The sequence below is a fragment of the Suillus plorans genome (assembly GCF_016647745.1).
Source record: "Suillus plorans strain S12 chromosome Unknown HD556scaffold_169, whole genome shotgun sequence".
NCBI classification, from domain to species: Eukaryota; Fungi; Basidiomycota; class Agaricomycetes; order Boletales; family Suillaceae; genus Suillus; species Suillus plorans.
Genome location: NW_024537553.1, coordinates 1 through 13,318, shown reverse-complemented (window position 1 = coordinate 13,318; position 13,318 = coordinate 1). Strand labels below are relative to the sequence as shown.

The following is a 13,318-nucleotide window of genomic DNA, read 5'->3' as shown; positions in this document are numbered from 1 at the left end:
ATACCATGTACCAATAGTTATCTGGACCTCAATACTCAATTGTGAGCATTTGCGAAGTGATATATGGGACTTAATAATTTGGATGCGAGCCTCGGTATTCGATAATCGGAACTCGGGACTTGACATATGGGAGTCCCAAGTGCCGGGGTACTGAGTCCCGACACCCGGACCTCAGCACTTGATATTTGAGACTGGGGGAAGATGTATCAATATGCTCAAATTAACATTTGTTATTGCCGTACACATTTGACAAAAACCCTGAACCCCGACATTGTGAACTCGGGACTCGACACTGTTCTGAATACCGAGTCCCGGAAGCCAGGTCCCGAGTCCCGAATTTCGGAGTTCGGGGTTCGGCGACCCGGAGCTCGGCAACTGTGTTGGGTGTCAGGGTATGCGGAGCATTGGAGATAGCATGTGTCAGTATTTTGCATTTCATGGTTCATGTTTGGCTGACACATGTGATCTCCAATGTTCCGGATACCCTGACACCCAACACAGTTGCCGAGCTCCGGGTTGCCGAACCCCGAACTCCGAAATTCGGGACTCGGGACCTGGGTTTCGGGACTCGGGACTCGGAGCTCGTGACCTGGGACTCGACAGTGTTCTAAATACCGAGTCCCTGACGCCGATTCTATAATCACGAAGATTCCATAATCACGAAAGATGAACCATGAAACGCAGATACTGACACATGCTATCTCCAATGCTCCGGATACCCTGACACCCAACACAGTTGCCGAGCTCCGGGTCACCGAGTCCCGAAGCCTGAGTCCCGAGTCCCGAATTCGGAGTTCGGGTTCGGCGACCCGGAGCTCGGCAACTGTGTTGGGTGTCAGGGTATGCGGAGCATTGGAGATAGCATGTGTCAGTATTTGCATTTCATGGTCATGTTTGGCTGACACATGCGATCTCCAATGTTCCGGATACCCTGACACCCAACACAGTTGCCGAGCTCCGGGTCACCGAACCCGAACTCCGAAATTCGGGACTCGGGACTCGGGTTTCGGACTCGGGACCTGGGACTCGAACTGTGTTGGGTGTCAGGGTATCCGGAACATTGGAGATCGCATGTGTCAGATGCATGCATGTCTGACACATGCTATCTCCAATGCTCCGGATACCCTGACACCCAACACAGTTGCCGAGCTCCGGGTCACCGAACCCCGAACTCCGAAATTCGGGACTCGGGACTCGGGCTTCGGGACTCGGTGACCCGGAGCTCGGCAACTGTGTTGGGTGTCAGGGTATCCGGAGCATTGGAGATAGCATGTGTCAGTATTCTGCGTTTCATGGTTCATCTTTCGTGATTATGGAATCTTTCGTGATTATAGAATCGGGCGTCAGGGACTCGGTATTCAGAACACTGTCGAGTCCCAGGTCACGAGCTCCGAGTCCCGAGTCCCGAAACCCGAGTCCCGAGTCCCGAATTTCGGAGTTCGGGGTTCGGTGACCCGGAGCTCGGCAACTGTGTTGGGTGTCAGGGTATCCGGAGCATTGGAGATCGCATGTGTCAGCCAAACATGAACCATGAAACGCAAAATACTGACACATGCTATCTCCAATGCTCCGGATACCCTGACACCCAACACAGTTGCCGAGCTCCGGGTCGCCGAACCCCGAACTCCGAAATTCGGGACTCGGGACCTGGGCTTCCGGGACTCGGGTGCAAGATTTTTGAATGCATAGAATATTTTACATCTTGTATACAATGAACACTGAATGGGACTACACTCCTTTGCCTTTCCTCAATTTCTCTAACATGTCAGTGTACATCTTCACCTCTGCCATCTTGGCTTTGATGCCCTCATCTTGCTCCTCCATCAATGCTTCCATGCGTTCTTTAATCCACCTCAGTCCCATAAGTGGTGGAGTCGAAGTGTTTCTCAACTTCTCTGGAAGAACCAAAGCATCATCCTCAACATTAAGCTAGAACAGATAAGTCATCAATCAAGGCAATTCAGCTAACATCTTACCGCCCAATACTGGTAGTGAGAGACGCAGGAAGCCATTATTTCATCCCACTGCCATGGTTGATCCGGGATTGTGGTGTTTCCCATCCACCATGGACATGTATATGCAAACACAATCCGGGACGGATGTCCTGCAATTGCCTCATCATCAAATGAAAGGAGGTGGAATGAAAAGACGTCGTCCGGAACCGTGTTCCAGGTTAGCATGGGATACAACTTAAGGATATAAGCGAACAGGGACCGGAAGAACCGACACGATATTCTGTGAAGCTGAGTACTGCAGGAGTGGTGTGACAAAAGTCTGCTCAAATTCTTAGCATTGACCAACAAAGTCATCAGGGCAGTGGTAACATACATTCATCTCCCATTGCAGCTCGGCTTTAAAATACTTTATCCGGTCAGAAGATAGACCATTGTTGGCAGCTTCCTGTCTGATATTGAGAGATGCATGCACGGACCCGCGATCCAGCCATTGCCAATGTGCAGGAAATAGTTCCAAGGCTCAGCTTCAGGGGTCGGTAATGGCTTCCGGCATTCAGAGTGCCAGAAGTGGATGCAGGAGTTGCAGGCATGGCTAATACAGGACTATGGCTGCTGGCAATGCAAGTGAAAGATGGTGAAGATGTGAAGATAAGAATCACTGATGGATGGATACGAAATTCAAACTCCGACATGGGCTGACCCGGACAATTCCCGGGCCTCAATTATGTATGTGGAAAAAGGGACTTCATGAGAAAACAATGTTCATTCATCTCCAGCCTCTATCAACACATTTTGTAGGTCTTGAAAAGCTGCCTGCGCATCCTGTGCGAGCAATGAATACATTCGCGATTGCCTTCCGGCATAGCATCCGTGACCCGGAAGGCGTTTCTCCAATGATTCCTGCATGTGGTCGCCCCATTGGGTTGCTTTCCACAAAAAGAACTTACATGTCCAATCCATCTCCAATTTGACCAATATCATTTCTTCCCTCCATCGATCTCGTAGTGCCTTTGCCCGCAGCCAATGGACTCGGTAAACTTGGCATGGGTCCAGTCAGGTAACCGTGGGATATGACATGCAAGCAGGAACTCACATTCCTCATTCCACGATTGATCAGGACCCCCGAGGTCGACTTCAACAGACCAAAACCAAGCCAAAGATTCATTTCGTTGACCTCGGGCATTTGGGTCGCCCACTGCAGTGCTGATTTTGAGTTGCTCGCGAAGCAGGGGTTTGTATTTCTGAAGCTGGTCTTGCCCCGGCTCAAGTTTCATCATTTGCTTCCTGGTCTTTGTATATATGCTGGCATGGAGGGAGACTGCCTGCTGCACCGACGTCACCTGGGACCAAGCTCGAGTTTTCAGGGCCTGGGATTTGGCCTGCCGAACGGTTGTTCGGAACAGGATGGCCTTGTTGCAAAGGTAAATGCGGAGATTGTGAAGGGCATCATTGGCCTGCCCTTCACGAAGAGACATCTCCAGGGGAATCAGATCCTCTGCCATGCATCGTCTGCATCTATCAACACCCAGGTTTGATGGCAACGGGATTACAGTGAGCTCGGGAGAGTTTGTCCATGTATGAGATGTCTCTGTGAAATCCGCCGGGTCATCATCGAGATCATCTAGAATGTCTACGTTCAAGTCCTCAGGTTCATCATCTGCATCAAATCCCTCCCCGAGATGTGTTAGAGCAGACCGAGCAAATCCATCTATCTGGCCTTGGAGCCGATCGCGTTGACGGGCAATGTCTAATCTCTGTGTCTCAGTGGATCTTCTTCCGATCCTTCGGACCTCGATGAGCAATGCAATCTGAGCCTCTTCAATTGCTAACCCTGTTGATATCCACGTCGCCACAGATCTGCGAGAGGGTGCGCATTGCGGGCGTTACCCTCCTCTAATAATCTAAGCTCGATCTCCTTTTTGCTGGTGCTGAGTGCAATATTAATTCCGACCTCAATGGAGACAATGGAACTCAACGTACCCTTTTTATATTGATCTCATATTCATCCATCGCCGCAGGATCATTCAATCTGCTTGACTGAGCTATCCTCTCCCTGGCTAACCATTCTGTCTTCAAATGTGAGGGTGCTGCTTCATCGAGTCTGTCGAATGCCTTTCCACTTTCCGAGATGCCATTCCTCGCCAGCTTGTATTTCCGGCATAGAGTCCTTTTCATGCGAATCATCTTGCAGAAATTGGAGTCATTCATCTGATAATCAAGGCATTCCTTTCAGGTGGGGAGATGACATTCCCCGAGCAGCAGGGGAAATCAGATTGAGCCGTGCCCATAGCGTCTCCATGATCTCCTCCGTCGATCCGACCAATGCCTTCAATAAAGTTAGAAGCATATCGGACATAGCAGCTGTCCTGATGGCCATGAATGTGCCACAAACCCAATTCCGGAATGATGGTTAGTTGTGGTGCCATGTCTAGAAATCGACTTCGATCCACCCGAACCCGAAAGTGTTTGTTGTATTGACAATTAATATCATAGAAGGTGACAGCCCTGGTGATGCCTTCCATGTTGTGCCGGGAAGCCTCGCAAAGGGCGTAGTCCATGTTCATTTGTCTGCAAGTGACCCATGGTTAACTCGTGAATGAGGAATGGTGGATGTGGCTTGCCTTTCGCCTTTCTGAAAATCCACCATGGAGTGAGGGACAAAGCAACCGTGTCTGGCACAGGCAACTCCCCCCGATACCGGTGGACTCCAGCTTGTGCCGAGCAGCATTAGCTTGATTTACTGCCCGGTGGTTGTTGCAGCTTGATTTTTCCACCGTGTCAGCAGCCTCTGCCAGATGCATTTTATACCGGTCCTTTCCTACCATGAATCCAAGCCCATCGGATAGCCAAACTTCATCGAATGGCTTAATGGGATGCAGATGTTCGGCTTTGAAATTTCCGTCCATCACAAATGACCGGGTGTATTTCCAGCTTGGATCGCTAGTATTATTATGGAGGCCACATTGGTTGAGAATAGGACTCACTCATCAAGCGATTCATCCTCTGACAACAGCACATTAATCCCTGGCTGAGGACACGCCGGGCAAAATAATGCGAGTTCTCCTGTGCTCGGGTTATCAGAACGATGGCCAAAGCCATGCCATTTCATTGTCTTCAACTGCCTCCACTGTCGAGCGACCCTCATGAGCTCTCTGTATCGGTCCTTGCAATGTGCTTTGTCAATATGATGTCCAGTAGATGAAGAGGGTAAGGCATTACCGGAACAAGGTGTGGAAACATGCTGGAGGTCATTCGCCGGAGCTTGCTGTAATAGTTCATCGCCGAGGTGCCGCATTCAAGGCTGTCCAGTAGAAAATCATTGAGCACTCTGAAGGTGAACACAGTCTTTGGCCTGTTGAAAGATGCAGGGAAAAATCCGTGTTGAAACATTTGAATGTCCGGACTCATGGCATTCGGACATTCACAACATCGAATCTCCAGGCGATGAACTCCGGACTTGTCTACAATGACCATGGTGTTTTCCTTTGGCTGGAACTCGGGTCCGGACACAAATGGCAGATCTTCAGGCTCGAGCAGGTCTTCAGGTTCATCTTCTTCAAACAAATTCCACCGATCAGTGACCTCCGGACATTGTTTGCCATCATGGCCAAGGTGTATAATGAGTCCCACATGAGCGAGACAACTCCGCTCAAAGAATCGCCCATTCCATTGACTGATCCAGTGGAAAGGATTGCTACGATGTTGACTCCTGCAACAGCCCGTGCAATAGAGTGGCTCGCCAAGACAATCTTGACATTTGTACACCCCATCCTGTTCGCAGATGATGCATCTCCTGTCTTCTGGTGGAGCTTCTCGATCAAGGAGGTGATGTAGATATGATTCCTGCCTTGGCAGCCATTGCCTGAGGTAGTCATTTTGACTCTGTATTTTTGAATGCTTAGCCATAGTTTAAATGACACTCCAACATTGTACATGAACTTGCCATGGTTTTTGGGAGTTGCAAAGGCTCAAAGGAGCCTTGGTCCTGCTCATAAGTATTGTCAGGAAAGTCTTCCCAAGGAGGTGGTGCCTCAACAGGCTGAATTGTTGGTGATTCTGGGGGAGAGTTAGGCATGGACCTGTAGGCATGTCGCCTCGTGCTTGCAAGTGGGACCTTGACCCAAGTCTTCCTACCTTTGCTGCCCCTTGCTTCCACCCTGTGAGATTTTTGCACTGGGGTGCATCTACCTATCTTCATCTTGTTTACTAATGTTGCAAGCAAGGCATCAGCTCAGGTGTAATGAATTGTTATTGCAATATGATGCTGTGCAGTCCTGTTGGCTCATTACAAATTCATTTCCATTAATGGATTCTTTTCAAATATGGGCCGATTAACCGATTATTAGGCTTTGCTCTAAGTTCAACTTCGCACAATTCATTAATACTTCTACCTTGCAAATCCTCAGCCCGTTCTGCATTCTGATTCACTATGGCAAGAACAGGTCATTCCACCAACATGACTTCCGGAAGACACAGGGCGCGTCAACCACAGTCTCAGAAGCTCACAGACAAGGAGATTTTGGAGTTGAAGAACTACCTTCCTGAGTGGACTGCCGCCAAAAGGAGTGAGAAGAGGGGGATTTTCACTGCCATAGCAAGGGCGGCCAGGTTGTTTGCTCCTAAGGTGGACCAAAAACAATGGAAAAAGAGGAAGCAGGTGATGCTCCTTTGTTGCGTTGAAAAACTAAATTTTCAACATCACATTTTTTCATCAAATCTTAGGTGTACAAGACTTGGTTGTTCAACAACAAGAAAAAGAAGGAAAGGAAGGACACCATCAAGTATGGGAGGAAATGGACGCCCAGGATGGTGGTCTACCAGCAGAAACGCGAAGAGGTGCTGAAGAGGATTGAGGACGAGTCGGGGGTAAAGCCCGGAGATCCTGGTATGTTCAAACATTATCAGGCGGCGGTGAAGAGAGTCATGGCTGAATTGGACGACGACGAGTTGGAGAAGGCGAAAGAAACAGCGGAAGAGTGGTCCAACAACTGTCCGCCTCCGGAGATACAAGCACAAGTCGCCCGTAAGAAGGGTCCGGCATATATGGAGCACTTTTCGAACGAGATGTGGAGGCAATGTGGGATGAGAGTTTTTGTGATGTCGGCTTGGAAGAATGAAAAGGGAGAGGTGCTGTTCGGGATGTGAGTACATTTACCCATTGACATGGATCTTTCATCTGAAAATATTCATGCAGGCATGATGATAACGAGGCCTTAGGAGACGGGGACAGCTTCATGAAGACGAAGGACTGGGAGGACATTGAGCCAGTGTGGCAGGAGTACGCGCAGGAACAGTTCGGTGAGTGTTTGAACCATGTATACCAGATTGAACATGTTGAGCATCACGATGATAGGTGCCGGGGCACGGGATGGAGGACGTCAGGTCAAGGGAGGTCGAAAAAGAATTCGAAAACCAGCTTTCGAACTCGAAATGGACGGGGAGGGTATGCCACTCCTTCCCGACATCACTGACACGAAACTTGAGGAGAAGAAGGCCATAGTGAGGGCCTTTCTTACATCGCACTATCGTGAGTTTCTCGTTGCATCATCTGACAAATTGTTCAATGCATGGACACAGGGATATGTTCCGGGAAGGACAAGGCGGTTGTACCATGGAGTGCCATTGTACAAAGTCAGGATGACTTCGTGGCCCGGACGTATCTTCCGGCAGATGTTGACTTGAAGGAGCCTTCAAAGCTGCAAAATTGGGACACGACTGCCTTGCTCCATTTCTGGCATGCTCGGCAGGAAACAGGAGAAGGTCCCACATTTCTGTTCAAAGCATGGAAGAACAAAGATGGGGACATGGTACCATCTGTCATATCTGGCAAGTCGCCCTCTCCTCAGACTAGTATAGTGAGAAAGCAGCAGAGGGTTACCATCCGAGGGCCTCGGGATTCGTCGACAGAAGCCGAGAGTGATAAGGAGAGTGCCACTAATCATACGGAGGATGATGTGGATGATGACCTGGCTGACGGGAGACATCCGCTGATGAAACCCAGGACGGGAGGTCCTACACCAAAAGGGACGGCAGTCCCACGTGCAATTCCAAAGCCCGCCGGGCCAAGCCAGCCAAAAAAGGTGCATTACTGACATCAAGAATGGGCGACCTCCTTGCTGGGTTAACTGAAGACGCGACCAGAGAAGTTAGAGAGGATGTTGAAATGGAAGAGAGTATCACGCCGCCGGCACAGAAAAGGGGGCGGGGCAAGAAAGTCACAGTTGAACCATCCACGAGGACGACCCGGAGTAAGTTGCAAATGCCAGTAGACAGTACACCTAGAGTAACCAGAGCACGGGGACGCACTTAATGTAGATATATCTTCCTGCCGTCATGTGTAATGTCATATGTGCTATTGTGTATATGTCAAAGTACTAACGACCTAATCTTAAATCCCAAATCTCCAGTACCAAGGCCCGAGTACCGAACCCCGCCGAACCCCGAGTACCGAACCCCGAACCCCGATCACCGGGCACCGAGCACCGAGTACCGAGTACGGAGTACCGAGCACAGAACACCGGGCAGCGAGGACTGAGTAGGTGGAGTATACAAGTACCAAGGACTAAGTACTGAGTAGGTAAAGTATACAAGTACCAAGTACTAAGTACTGAGCAGGCAAAGTATACTGCACCGAACCCCGAGTACCGAACCCCGATCACCGGGCACCGAGCACCGAGTACCGAGTACGGAGTACCGAGCACAGAACACCGGGCAGCGAGGAAGGACTAAGTACTGAGTAGGTAAAGTATACTGCAATATGTCTACTATCAGACATTGATTGATATTTACATGTTACTTGAGTCCTCAAAGAACTCAATGAGGGTATCTAATACCTTCAGCATTTCGGAGGTTGACTCCCTTACCCGTTGCATCCTCCGGAGGTCAGCATCTGCTTTCCGCAGTTTGTCGCATGTTTCCGCCCATGCCATCCTGAATGGTCTGTCAGCCTCAAGAAGTTGTGCTACTGTAGGGGCAGGAAGATTTCCATGACTCTGTTCGTAATCACCCAGGCGATCTACAATTGTTTGAACTTGCAGAACATTAGCAGAGATAAATAATCAACTGTTGTATACATACTTTCAGCTTGATCATAAGATCCGATTGGCATGAACTCCTGAACCATGGCACGCAGTTCGTCATTGTTGAGTTCCGGCTCGGGCAATTGACGTTCGGGAGTTTCTGAATTCGCTTGGGAGATAACATGAATAGAACACATGACATGATATGAATACACGTACAAGGTATGGGTGCCTCTGGTACAGCCGGAGTGGCCGGATGAGGTTCGGGAGTCGATTCATTCACTGGGGAAATGCCATGAAAAATGAACATGAGATGAAAAGAATAACCTCACCAGCCATAGGAAAATCGGGTACAGCCGGAGCATCATCAGACGAAATAAAGGTATCCTCCGGACCAAGATATAAGTCCGGGTCATCGTACAGGGCCAGTCCATCTGCCAGGGCCGGATATGATGGATCTGGAAGTATGTGATGGATTTGCACATGTAGAATATGTACATTTGAATTGAGAAACATACCGGGAATCGCATTTAACGAATCCAGACCACCGGATGACCCAGAATCAGAGTCTAACTCATCATCCGGCCCAAGGTATATATCATCTAATGGATCTAAACCATGTAAGATCAATTCACTGAAATCAGCAAAAACAAAACATACCAAGGGACATCCGGGACTGGGAGGTCTCATCCACATCCATTGAGGTGTATTCAGTGACCGGAGGGTCATGAAATCTGACCCCAGGTTGAGAGCTCATGATATCTGATGAGCTGATGAACTGATGAACTGATTGATAACAGATAACGTCGAAGTTCAACACATGGCCGGCGATTGCCGAAAGTTGAACCATGACCAAACAAAGACAAACAATCAACGATTTTCAACATTGTCCTTCAATTGTATTGTTTCTTTGAAACTTCATTCTAGTGATAACAGATTTCACCCTGCTTTCAACATTCTCACATCTGTCAACTCAATCCAAATGTCTACTCCAGTTCAATCTTCATTGGCCGACCTCAAGGCATCCACTGCTCAACTTGTGGGCGTCATTGCCGGCGCCCGGCACGTCCCGGCCGGCTCAGTGCACATCCACATTGCTCTGGCAAGGCAGGTCACCAATCTGTTGGTAAGTTGCACTTATTAAATTAGTTTACCATTCATGTTTCTAATATCCGGGTAGGCTGACATCATCCGGGTGCATGAGAAAGGGGATTACATCCCTGGCATTGTGGCTTCCTGTTCTAAGGAGCTGATGAGGGTGCGTTCCATGACTCCCCAGGTGTTGCCCAACTGGCACAGCATTGGCCATGATGATCCCCGGGTGGCTAGACACGCCTGGCGCAAGCAGGTCCGTGCCTGGGAGGCGTTGGGTGACAATTCCTGTGATCTCCCTGTTGTTTCTAATCCTTCCACTGGCCCACTGACTGTCAATCTTCCGTCTCCACCTGTCCCTTCCCCCGCACCTGTCCCTTCCCCACTGTCATTCACCTCCCGTCGTCGCCGGCAATGTCGCCGGACCTTCCGGCAAGACGACCTCCGAGTTCCGGGACAAAGGGAAAGGTAAGGCCATTTCTGTTGACTTGGAGCCGGAAGTCGGAGGGAGCAACAAGAGGAAGTCCCCCATGATTTCTGGACACTCCTCCCAACCTCCGAAGTCGGCGATGAAGGGTCACAAGCGTGTCAAGTCAACTGGACTCCCCAAGTCAAAGCCGTTTGTGGAGTCGGAAGATGATGAAGACCCAATTGTTCAGGTATGTGTTCTGGCTCATTTGTGACATGCTCTCAATTTGTTGTAGCCGATTTCGCGTGGAGTGCCAGAGGTCGTCCTTTCCCAGCTCTCCACCATTGTTGTAAGGAAACCCCAGTCGCCTCGTTCACCTGGTTCCCCCAAGAAGCAATCATTTGGGCCTGCTTCGGTAAGTCTGATTTAGTCGTCCGGAACTCATATATATGCTCATGTGTCCACAGCTGACTGCCGGCAAACGTCCGGAGGTCATGGTGAGTTTTCCGGACAGGTCCGGAACTCGCATGTATTATTCTTACTCATGCCCATCGCATTAGGAATCTCCCATCAGTCGTCCGGAGGCTCGGGTAAGTCTTACAAGCTCGCCCGGAACTCACATGTGTACTTACAATTTATCAGGCAACCTCCGGCAGTCGTCCGGAAGTTGAGGAGTCCACTGGTGATACTTCCAGCGCTTCGGACGGTGACCCTCCGGCCACTACCACATTTGATATCACCATTCCCGGCCCAGTGAGTGCTCAATTAATTCCCCTAGTACATCTACTAACGGATACCACAGAACAACCCCTGCCATTATTGCGTCAAGGAGAATTGGCCCTGTGCGACTCGTTTGGACAAGAGGTCCAGCCTCCCCTGCCTGTCTTGCATCCGCTGCTCCACCAAGAAGATCAAATGCAACCCGGCATCTCTGGGATCCCCGCCCAAACGGACCCGAGGGAAGTCTACCACGGGACGGACGCGTTCCAAGACACCTGCCCCTGCTCCATCCACTGCTCCGTCTCCCTCCAGGTCAAGGGCCCGGACTCGTAGTCAATCTCGTGGCCCGTCCCGAACTCCGGCCATCCCTGCTGCAAGTACACCCCAGGTGCAGTCACGTGGTCGCAGCAAGACCATCACTACCAAGAAGACACCTGCACCCTGCACCTGCACCTGCACCTGCACCTGCACCTGCACCTGCTGCGCCAGCTCGTAAGTCACCCACACTTTTGATGACCGGCTGACCTTATTTTTTACTTAGCTGTTCGGTCTTCGAGTTCCGCAGTGCCTCGTGCAGCACTAGATGTTCCCATGCCGGATCTCCATTCCATGGCAATCGCGATTCGGGATGGTGCAGCTCGCATCGCTATTCTTGAGGCTCGGGTGCAGGAGCAGGATGCTAAGATTGATACCCTCCAACGCCTCCATGAGAGCCTCCGGCGCACAATGGTCGACCCGCACCCTTCATTTTCACTTCCGGACACACCGGCCGATGCAACAATCTTGCTTGATCAATCTGGTCCCCCCCCGTCCATTTCACCCCTCCCCTCCACACTTTCCAACCTCATTGATTTGGACATGTCAGTCATGGAACCCACACCCTTGATGGTTGAGGATGGATCTGCTATGGTAGGTCTCAATGTTGAGCCCACCCAAGTTCAGCCTGAGGGTCCACAATCCTCCGGTGAAATTGTGCTCCCGGATGAACCAAGGCAACCTCTTGCCAGAATCCTCCGGCGATATTGTGGTCCCTAATGAACAAGGTAACCTCCTGCCAGAATATGATTCCTCTGATGAGGATATGGATGTTGAGGGGAAGGTTGATCTTCCTGGTGAGGAGGTTGCAATGGCTACATAATTGCTCAGTGATAGATGTACATAAATCTTTTTCAATGCATGTTACCTATGCCACAATTGAATGATTCAATAATCAGTCCCGATATCCAGAACTCGAAACTGTAGATTGAGGTAGATATCACCCTACACCCTAACACCCGAATGTCAAATTTTCAGTGCCGAACCCCGAGTGCCGGGTGCCGGGTGCCGAGTCCCAAAGCCCGGAACTCAGGATTTGACATTTGAGACGAACGACATTTTTCAAACATGTTTCTATCAACCTCCGTATATCTATAAACATTTTACTAACCTCCAACCCCCGAAATATATTTTTGTTGTCTCATACCGAGTTCCGAGTTCCGGGACCCCCGAACCCCGAAACCCGAACCCGGCAGTCCACAATTTCGGGGTTCGGGAGTTGGGTCCCGGAACTAGGAACTCGGTATGTGAGACAAGCAAAATATATTTCAAACACGGGTAAGTCAATGTGTCCGTCAATCAACTCGATTGTAAATTATATTTTATTGATCTCCCCAAATTTCCCAAGTTCCGAGTTCCGAGTTCCGGGACCCCCGAACCCCGAAACCCGAAACCCGGCAGTCCACAATTTCGGGGTTCGGGTGATTGACGGACACATTGACTTACCCGTGTTTGAAATATATTTTGCTTGTCTCACATACCGAGTTCCTAGTTCCGGGACCCAACTCCCGAACCCCGAAATTGTGGACTGCCGGGTTTCGGGTTTCGGGGTTCGGGGGTCCCGGAACTCGGAACTCGGAACTTGGGAAATTTGGGGAGATCAATAAAATATACTTTACAATCGAGTTGATTGACGGACACATTGACTTACCCGTGTATGAAATATATTTTGTCTCACATACCGAGTTCCGAGTTCCGGGACCCCCGAACCCCGAAACCCGACACCCGGCAGTCCACAATTTCGGTTTTGGGGTTGGTAAATCTCGGTTTGGGGTTTTGCACTGAAAAGTTGACATTTATACGTATCC

General features: G+C 49.9%; 5 protein-coding genes across 5 annotated transcripts; 2 read left to right on the top strand and 3 right to left on the bottom strand.

The window, feature by feature from the left end:
- Positions 1-1,728: 1,728 nt before the first annotated feature.
- Positions 1,729-2,545, bottom strand: HD556DRAFT_1465724 (uncharacterized protein; the record flags this gene model as incomplete). The annotated part of the gene is made up of 4 exons (XM_041308356.1): positions 1,729-1,929; positions 1,977-2,189; positions 2,329-2,400; positions 2,432-2,545. The coding sequence occupies 4 exons, from the start codon at positions 2,543-2,545 to the stop codon at positions 1,729-1,731; spliced, it is 600 nt and encodes a 199-aa protein (XP_041151791.1).
- A 169-nt stretch (positions 2,546-2,714) lies between these two features.
- On the bottom strand, positions 2,715-5,638 carry HD556DRAFT_1428014 (uncharacterized protein). Its single transcript, XM_041304676.1, has 7 exons — positions 5,175-5,638; positions 4,940-5,118; positions 4,635-4,886; positions 4,202-4,523; positions 3,936-4,181; positions 3,801-3,906; positions 2,715-3,780 (listed from the first exon to the last, which is right to left on the bottom strand). The coding sequence occupies exons 1-7, from the start codon at positions 5,427-5,429 to the stop codon at positions 2,933-2,935; spliced, it is 2,208 nt and encodes a 735-aa protein (XP_041151790.1). The 5' UTR covers positions 5,430-5,638; the 3' UTR covers positions 2,715-2,932.
- A 773-nt stretch (positions 5,639-6,411) lies between these two features.
- HD556DRAFT_1465721 (uncharacterized protein) lies at positions 6,412-8,158 on the top strand (the record flags this gene model as incomplete). Its single annotated transcript, XM_041308355.1, has 5 exons — positions 6,412-6,612; positions 6,678-7,096; positions 7,150-7,253; positions 7,309-7,482; positions 7,533-8,158. The coding sequence occupies 5 exons, from the start codon at positions 6,412-6,414 to the stop codon at positions 8,045-8,047; spliced, it is 1,413 nt and encodes a 470-aa protein (XP_041151789.1). The 3' UTR covers positions 8,048-8,158.
- A 582-nt stretch (positions 8,159-8,740) lies between these two features.
- On the bottom strand, positions 8,741-9,731 carry HD556DRAFT_1451936 (uncharacterized protein; the record flags this gene model as incomplete). The annotated part of the gene is made up of 6 exons (XM_041308060.1): positions 8,741-8,985; positions 9,033-9,143; positions 9,194-9,256; positions 9,307-9,432; positions 9,493-9,585; positions 9,635-9,731. The coding sequence occupies 6 exons, from the start codon at positions 9,729-9,731 to the stop codon at positions 8,741-8,743; spliced, it is 735 nt and encodes a 244-aa protein (XP_041151788.1).
- A 159-nt stretch (positions 9,732-9,890) lies between these two features.
- Positions 9,891-12,413, top strand: HD556DRAFT_1428007 (uncharacterized protein). The gene is made up of 11 exons (XM_041304675.1): positions 9,891-10,100; positions 10,155-10,439; positions 10,504-10,725; positions 10,771-10,890; positions 10,943-10,972; positions 11,036-11,065; positions 11,118-11,228; positions 11,278-11,588; positions 11,626-11,687; positions 11,737-12,159; positions 12,188-12,413. The coding sequence occupies exons 1-11, from the start codon at positions 9,957-9,959 to the stop codon at positions 12,331-12,333; spliced, it is 1,884 nt and encodes a 627-aa protein (XP_041151787.1). The 5' UTR covers positions 9,891-9,956; the 3' UTR covers positions 12,334-12,413.
- The last annotated feature ends 905 nt before the right edge of the window (positions 12,414-13,318 follow it).

Bases quoted from the DNA above. Each gene is read 5' to 3' on its own strand.
- HD556DRAFT_1428014 (XM_041304676.1), bottom strand. From the start codon at position 5,429: ATGGTCATTGTAGACAAGTCCGGAGTTCATCGCCTGGAGATTCGATGT. The intron at 5,119-5,174 runs GTAATGCCTTAC...GCACATTGCAAG, and splicing joins TGTTTCCACACCTTGTTCCG to GACCGATACAGAGAGCTCAT. The intron at 3,907-3,935 runs GTACGTTGAGTT...GTCTCCATTGAG, and splicing joins ATGAGATCAATATAAAAAGG to GTCGGAATTAATATTGCACT.
- HD556DRAFT_1428007 (XM_041304675.1), top strand. From the start codon at position 9,957: ATGTCTACTCCAGTTCAATCTTCATTGGCCGACCTCAAGGCATCCACT. The intron at 10,440-10,503 runs GTCCCTTCCCCA...CCTTCCGGCAAG, and splicing joins CTGTCCCTTCCCCCGCACCT to ACGACCTCCGAGTTCCGGGA. The intron at 10,973-11,035 runs GTGAGTTTTCCG...CCATCGCATTAG, and splicing joins GCAAACGTCCGGAGGTCATG to GAATCTCCCATCAGTCGTCC.